The sequence below is a fragment of the Priapulus caudatus genome, unplaced genomic scaffold (assembly GCF_000485595.1).
Source record: "Priapulus caudatus unplaced genomic scaffold, Priapulus_caudatus-5.0.1 Scaffold159, whole genome shotgun sequence".
NCBI lineage: Eukaryota > Metazoa > Priapulida > Priapulimorpha > Priapulimorphida > Priapulidae > Priapulus > Priapulus caudatus.
Window position 1 is genome coordinate 138,236 of NW_014577220.1, and position 8,303 is coordinate 146,538.

General features: G+C 37.6%; 1 protein-coding gene across 1 annotated transcript in view; it reads left to right on the forward strand.

Annotated features, from left to right (window-relative positions):
• LOC106806415 (signal transducing adapter molecule 1-like) overlaps positions 1 to 4,613 on the forward strand; it is a gene marked incomplete in the record, with an annotated part of 26,300 nt that extends 21,687 nt beyond the window's left edge. Inside the window, 3 exon segments of the mRNA XM_014808342.1 lie at positions 745 to 947; positions 1,623 to 1,804; positions 2,117 to 4,613. Of these exon segments, the coding sequence (XP_014663828.1) occupies positions 745 to 947; positions 1,623 to 1,804; positions 2,117 to 2,273 (542 nt within the window).
• Positions 4,614 to 8,303: the final 3,690 nt, after the last annotated feature.

An 8,303-nucleotide genomic window follows, 5' to 3' on the forward strand; every position in this document is an offset into this window, starting at 1 on the left:
GTACGCACCTGTTGGTAGGAAATATGTACACGTGTTTCTGTAAAGGAAGATCACGTGTCTTTAAAATTTTCTAAAGGTTATTTTTCTAGTGAAAATATATGTTTACACAATGTACATTTTGTGTTTACCATTATTTAAACATGTTTGAACTTGGAATATTTATTCATATGTTTTGGCTTGAGGGCTGTGGCTAGTAGGTCTCGTTATAACCAGATACATGCTGTGAGGTGTGCATGCATATATGATAAAGCTGTGACTGGGTACATATTTGATATGTTTGGCTGGCTATTTGTTATGTACTGTATTTGTACAGGTCAGTAAAATAGTATCCAGATGTGTATTTAACCTTATTTATTATCGCCCCTTTGTCCCTTGCGGTTTGTCCATGTGCATTATTTTGTCCACATGCGTGTTTGCGCGTATACGTGGACATGTGCGTATGTGTATGTGTGTGTGTGCTAGTGTGGTCTATTATTACATATATACGATGATACATTGTAGTATGTACTTTAAGGCATGGACATAAAGTTAAGATAGTGTAGGACATGCTTACATTATGATAAAGACATAGTTTTAGAGTAAAATAAGTGATATTTGAGATTATGATTATCGTATGGTCCTGGATTCATTCTGACAATGCCTTCTCTGGTAATACGTTAGATGGGTATGTAGCTATATAGGAGTATAATTACCCCTTTGTGACTTACATTTGTATCATTGCAATGAATTGAATTTTTTCTGTAGATGCGTGCAGAGGCATGGGACCTCTACTAGACCAGGAACTGGAACGCATTGACCGTAAGCACATGGCTATGTCTGAACTCAACCAGTCGCTGGTCGAGGCCCTGAATATGTATCACTCATTAATGAAGCAACCACAGTCATTCAGCTACAAGCCAGTGCCACAGGTGGCGCCACCTAGCCCATACCCCACACAACCACAACAGGTGAATAGGATATGTTAATGTTTATACTAACTGCTAATTGTGTGACTGTATATCAGAATTTTTTTTAAAAGGTTGAAAGACCTTCAAAACTGCAAAAGGGTGAAAAGAAATGTCTCTATGTACCACACTGACCATACTGTAACAAATGTGCATGAATTTGAGTTTTGTGATAGATTCTCATCCAATCAGCAGCCTTGTCACAGCCAATTAAGAAGGTCTTGTTATGGTAAGCAGTGTTTCCCCTGGCCCAAAAAAGTGTGAGTTGGTAAATTTTTTTTTGGTGTGTTTGCACGTTTTGAGGTCCTAGCAAAGCGAGCACCGCAGGTTGGTGCATTCTATGCACTATTTGGTGCATTATAAGCACTGTTCTATGGATGAACAGAGATTTTCGTCAGCGAGGTGGTGTTTTGAACAAATTTCTGTGTGGCGGCTGAGAATTTGAGCGAGGCGGCCCGCCTCGCTAGTGGCAATGCAGGGGAAACACTGATAAGACATTGCTGGGACTCGTGCAATTAGAAATACGATGCTACTTGAGTTTTCTCGTAGATGTGATGTGTTTCTGTCAGATCTATTCTCGTAACATTAACATTGCTCATAGGTGTTATCATAGCATTAAGATTAGGCTAAACTTTAAGATGTTTTTAACAACGGGCCCCTGATTATTTTATTGTTCAGATGTACATGCAGCCAGTGCCTCAGGGATATGCTCCTCCTGATATGTCTCATCCCGATGGTATGCCTGTGTCTATGCCGCCACAAGCAGGCCAGATGACATCACAGCCAGGACCAATGACATCACAGCAACAGCCATTGACATCGCAGAATATAGGCCAGCCACAGTATGGTCCACTATCAAGGTAAGGACTATGTTCCATTTTTGACAATATACTATGTTGCCTTTGTCTACATTTCGAGATAGGTACCAGTCTATAAAAATTTGCGTCACATAACTACGTGCACTTCATTTGTGGGACCGTTTGATAATCCCATTATCGCGAATCTCATGATGGCAGGCGCACAAACTCAAATAATTGTCATGCTGAAGTCATCAGTAATCCTCATGTACGCTGACAGGCGAGACTAAATTTGTCTTCATTTAATAATTTCTTGATATATTTGGGAGATGATCGTTTTAAGAGTGATTTGTCCTGATAATTTGTCATCCCCAGTGGTCAACAAGTATCTCATGTAAACCAAGATGGATACGGTGCACAAGCCATCACCACACAAGCACCCATGGGCTACAACCCAGGATTGCCTCAGCAGCAGTTGCAGTTCCAGCAAAATTTCCAACCTACTCCACCACAGCAACAGCCATTGATCTGAGAATGGCCTACAGGAGTGCATGCTTGTAGGAGTCATCTGAAGGCCAGTGCCACTGAGTGCTCTCCAAATTGGATAGTCTATGAGGTTTGCCTGTGCACGCCCCCTGGTGTACATGCATGTATGTAACCAATTGGTAGCTTACATGCTATTAGTATACCTGATATTGAAGCAAGGTTAATGTGACATTTATAAGAAAATTGGCTAATAATGGACCGTCGGTGTAGTTATGGCGTTACCATGAGTATATAAGTCGGGGAAAAGTGTCTCCATGATTCTCAACCCGAAAGCTCAGTCAAATAGGACAATTATGAGTTCTGGGTCAGTCAGGCATAAGTGGTGATAGTATTGATAAGCCTTTAAAGGCCCAGTAAGCACATCTTTTCGAAAATTACACGGTACTAAAGTAACAAACGCTGTCGTGTGTGTAGTGTTTGTAACAACCAACAAGCCAAGTCTACCAAAAAGTATTTGTTTATCAACACTCAAACCCATAACCTTTGACAGCATAGAACTACCAAATAGGTTTTGTTCACGTGGCAGAGTTAGTTAATATTTAGCATGGGATGTTGTATTCCATATGTTCTGTCACCAGTATGACGAAGCCACGGATGATAACATTGTTTTGGCACGAAAACACATGTGGAAATCAAATTTATTGATCAAAAATGTTGAAACTTAAATTTGTCAGCAAAAGCTGAGAATTTCTGTTTTTTTAAATATCTTTAATACTATCTCTTATTTGATGGTAATGTTATGTAGATAAACATCTGCATCACTTTCTTATCCTGCACTTTGCATATAAAATGTGCTTATTGGGCCTTGAACCTTTTCTATATGTGGACGCATTGTTTTTGCTAGACTTCAATGTTCGCAATTTTCTGGATGCACGTAGTGGGGTAAGGTTATTTATATATTGGTACCATTTGTTTGCTTTTCATCGAGGAGAAATCTGTTGGGAGAAAACTTTAATCCTACAGAGTACTACAGGGCTGCATGCAGTCAAATCATTGCAACCGTGTGCTAAATTACACTTCCCGAGAATAGTATCTATACAGATCACTATTATTAAAGAAAACACTCGTAGTGCATGTATTTGTGTAAATAATTAATATTAATATAAACGGATGAAAGTTGCGGAGATGTGTGCGTTTGTAGAGCTATGATTGGCTAAACTTCTGACGGATAACAGTGTGTATAGTGTGCATGCTCCGGTTTATACCTATTTATCACCTGATAATTGAACAGAGATACTAATTCTGTGTCTTCTCTGATGCTTTAGAAGCATTTCGGTGAATGTCATATCGCTGTGGAATATTGTTATATTACCAGAAAAACGTTGTTCACCTCTCTGCGTTCTTGCGTGGCTGCTTGCGAGTGGGCGTGCGTGCGTGCGTGTGTACGTGTATGTGTATGTGCATGGGAAAAGATAAATGAGCAGGTGAGGCTCAGGGTCATACGTAACAAAGCTTCGACAATTACAGAAATAAATTAGTTGAAAGCAAACGAATGGTTCTCCTCATCACTAATAACTGAGTTCTATAGGCGTTCTTCCAAATGTTATTCCTAGAAGGTTCTTTGAACAATTAAATTTTAGTATATAAATAAGCATGAACATATGTATATGACATGTATATACTGTATATATATATATATGTTCATGGTTCTGAGTGCCAGTTTGAAACAACATATGTGGATAAGTCTTGATACGTTTGGGGCTTATGTTTATTCAATGGCATTTATTCGTTGCACAAAACAACGTTTTTCTAACATTGAGACATTCTTAGCAATTATTTTCAACAATTCTCAGTTTGCAATACGTTTATCATAACATCTGGGATGACCGTTGGAAAGTCACATTATATAGGACACAAACGCTGTCAGATTTTTAGCTGGGAAATCTATATAATTATTGTGTGCATTGATTACCATTCACTGTGAATGCTATTGGTACTACCGTACCAGTCTGTTCTGTTTAGCTGTAATTTTTTAAGTTTTTATTTGTAAACAGATACTGCGCTAAAGGATAGTTACAGAAAACGCCCCTCCCCACACAAACACATTAATAGAGAGGTTAACACGCCATTCCTGCAAAGCACCATGTACACCTACCAGTTACTTTTAGTTGTACAACAATGAGATAGAACAATCGGTAAAGGTGGTCCAGTATCCAACAGGCAAATAGCTATATAATTTCGGCTATACTCTGAGGCTTAGCCCTGTGGTGTGTGTGTATATATGATGCATACCGGAAATTATGAATGTATTTAAAATCTCTGACGTCAGTTGTGAACTCACACGTGACGTGAATTGTTATTAATAAATAATATATCTATAACCTTAGATCACGTGTTGTTTGTTATTTGCTGCATCATTATCAACCGTGATTACGTGAAGAATTTCCTATAAAGATTTATTTAATTGATACCACTAATAAATGCATGCTAATAACATGGTTCTGAGAGCTGGGGTCGAGTGTAGAAGAAGAATACACCCTATAGACAGCAGTGACGGCTAATTAAAGAAAAGATCTCAGGCAAATGAAATCATCGCAACTAATTGTATTGTAAACATTTCAATATATTACCTTACAACAATGTTGTCAAAAACATAACATGGAATAATATGCCTGACCTTAACTTTTCTCTCCATGTGTAATAATACTTTTAGGTGCACTGAAAACTGAAACTTTAAGAAATATTTATTCCTAAAACATTACATTCATACAATTGAGCTTTTATTACAATGCAGTTTACATGCTTTATATAACGCACTCAATATACAGACAATGCGCATGGTCATTCCTATAATACGGTTGCCAACATTGCAGCAAAATTATTTGTTGCACTTCACAAGAATTGCACATTTTCAGCACACGGTTTATAACAATTGAACAAAATATATATTCATGATGGGTTAACAAAATGTAAACACAACGATTTTAATCACCCCAACAATGATCTAAGCTCACCTGCACCAAAGCAACATTCAAATGTAATAATAATTTATTGTAACATTATTTCAGGAATATATATATATATATATATATGTATATATATATCTTATATATTACCATGATAAACTAAACTATATTGAGCTAATATCCAGTTTGGGAACATAAAATATACATACAGAAAAGAACATTGTCGTTCAATATGCTAATCAACGTAATTTCGAGGTATTTGTAGGGGCACCCACGACGATCACCAGGGAGTCTTCATCGTAAACTATCGAACCCTATGCCAACCACTATCTCTAACCCTCCTCGCAGTTACTATAGCAACAAACACTAAATATTAATCGTGTTCACCACTACTGAAGCGTACCAGGTGTGTACTAGGCGATCCTGGAGAGCACATATTAGTTAACAAGCCTGTCTGAGTATTTGTTGACAGATGACAGTGATGCATGTCAGGTCTTTAGCACACCCACGCACGCGTGCATGTACGCACGTAAGCGTGCACGCATGCATGCACGCACACATTGATAGGCGAAGCTTACTGGTGCCTAGCCAGCATAGTAACACACGACACAGTAACTCATGTGAGAAATCACAGTTGAAAATCATATACCTCACACCATCTAATACGGGATCATATCACATCGAGCATTTAATCATCTCCACGTTTGAACATAAGCTAAGCTGCCATACCGCACGCACACATAAGACAATATATTACACTTGTAGGTATTACTAAAAATATACCATTACTAGAGTATAGTAGTGATGTGTTTTTGGTATTACGAACATGACAGTCAATGCACTGGTATGAATTATACACGTGACAAATGTGTTCACCAAATACAAATTACCCCACTGCAACTGCAAGGTAACATATACATATATCTAAAAGGTGCAAGCACTTGTATAGGAATTAGCATACATGTAAATCGTACATTTTGAGGAGTGCTCAGAAAAGAATTCTGAAGCAATCTATCATATTTGATAGACTCTGCCAATATCACTGCATTTGTGACACAGTTACACCTAAAAGATCCCTACTTTCTATAACAGTCGAACAGTTTGGTTTTCCTATGGATGCAACATGAGATAGACTAGGTGATGTGGACGTGTCTTATACTAGTTTCAGGTACATAGTATTATGGATGTACTATTTTCTAACTAATACCTCATTGATAGAGCATTGGGTATCACGAAAAAATTAAATAACATAACATACATAGATAAGTTTACATAAGATATACATCATATCCTGATCATATGTATTAATTGATATATACATTTTGTGAAACTTAAAGATATCAATGATATTAACAATTAACAATATATGAAAAAGAAGTTTTAACATTTTATATCTCGATATAGACTGAAAACTATCATAGGCCTATTTCTATGTTCTGTGTGTACATTAATGTGTGCGTGTTTGTGAGTGCGCATGAGTGCGTGCGCACGTGGTGTATTCCTAGGTGTGAGCATTGTGGGTTCATACGTGTGTGCCTGCATGCATTACGAACCATAGATTTAAGAATTTCTATCTTACATAATTGAAATAGGATTATTAATCTAATGAGAAATGTAACTACATGTGTGTTTATATGTGATTAGTTACATTTCCTTAGAATGCAATGAGTACACATTTTAATTTGGGAATGAAGTATAGTATAAATAGATAAAAGCAAAGGAATATATGAACGAAAATAGCTGTTACAACGGCTGTGGAGTAGTATACACAAGATTTCACATTGTGTATATATTGTTTACAATGTGTACATCAAGCACTGAAAGGTTTATATGTTGCCTTCATAGGTCAACTCTCAGTTAATTTCACTATGATTATTAAATACACCCTACATTTACATTTACCCTCATAACATAAAATATCTGAATCAGTAAATATATCAACATGATTAAACTTATCCCCAATTTAACTCCAAATTAGAAATAATAACTAATTTAGGCATATTCCACATCATTAAAAAAACTACGAGATACACGATAAACTCGAGGGGTTAATCGAGACGTTACGCGACCATTACAGATGGATTTCAGGTTGTCTCAGTGTTGCGTCTTCATCACGTGCACCGCGAACGAGTAGCGGTCGTGACAATTATTATTATGTTTATTATATGTCATATTTATACGTTTGCTATTATTATTACGTTAGAGATCAAGACGGAGAAGAAGTCGGTGACGTTCGATGAGGAGGTGCACGTCGCGACGATGGCCGACGCTGACGAACCGGTGGAGATCGACGAGGAGCGCATCGATCGATGTCTGGACATGCTGCAGAACGCTGACCCGACCGGGGAGCTGGACGACCCCCCAGAGATGGCCATGCTAGAAGGTAAGCCGACTGCACTATAGGCGTGAACCTGAAGCAAGGTTAATGTGATCACGTCAGCGTAAATAGTAAAAATAAAACAATTATGTCCACTTTTTCACAAAATGTAAGTGATTCTGTTCACTTGGTTAAATTATTGCGATATACTTCCTATTTTGCTATTCCGTTCGATGTGAACAAGCTCTTGTGCCTCATACATAGCCCATAACAAGCATTTATTTAATGTCGTGATCATAATATTAAATCGCTTAAACTAGTTGAGAAACAATCCTATCAGGTAAGAATTTGAGGATACATGTAGTCCCGTTAGTACAAACATTTAATGTACAAAAATTTGGAATTTTTTTTTACATGTATACACCATAGTAAATTGTGACATAGTCGATTTAATGTGCTTTCATGTTAGAAGGTAAGCTGACGATCATGTGTGTACGCACACAATTTAGATACGTACGCACATGTTACTGAATCCAGACTAAAGTAGCGTTAGCATATCAAAAATGTATGAAGCGTGGACGGAGATTACTGTTTGCCAGTGGCAGTGAACCTTACATTGTGTTGGCCAGAGGGTCGTTAAATAAACGTGCATGGGTTGCGCGGGACGCTCACTATGGTGTACGGTTTGTCAATTTAGTCCAACCATATGTCGGTTTACAAACACACACCATATTTCCGCCAACCATACACATTGTAACGCCACCAACACGTTATGTATAAAAACCTTATCTTC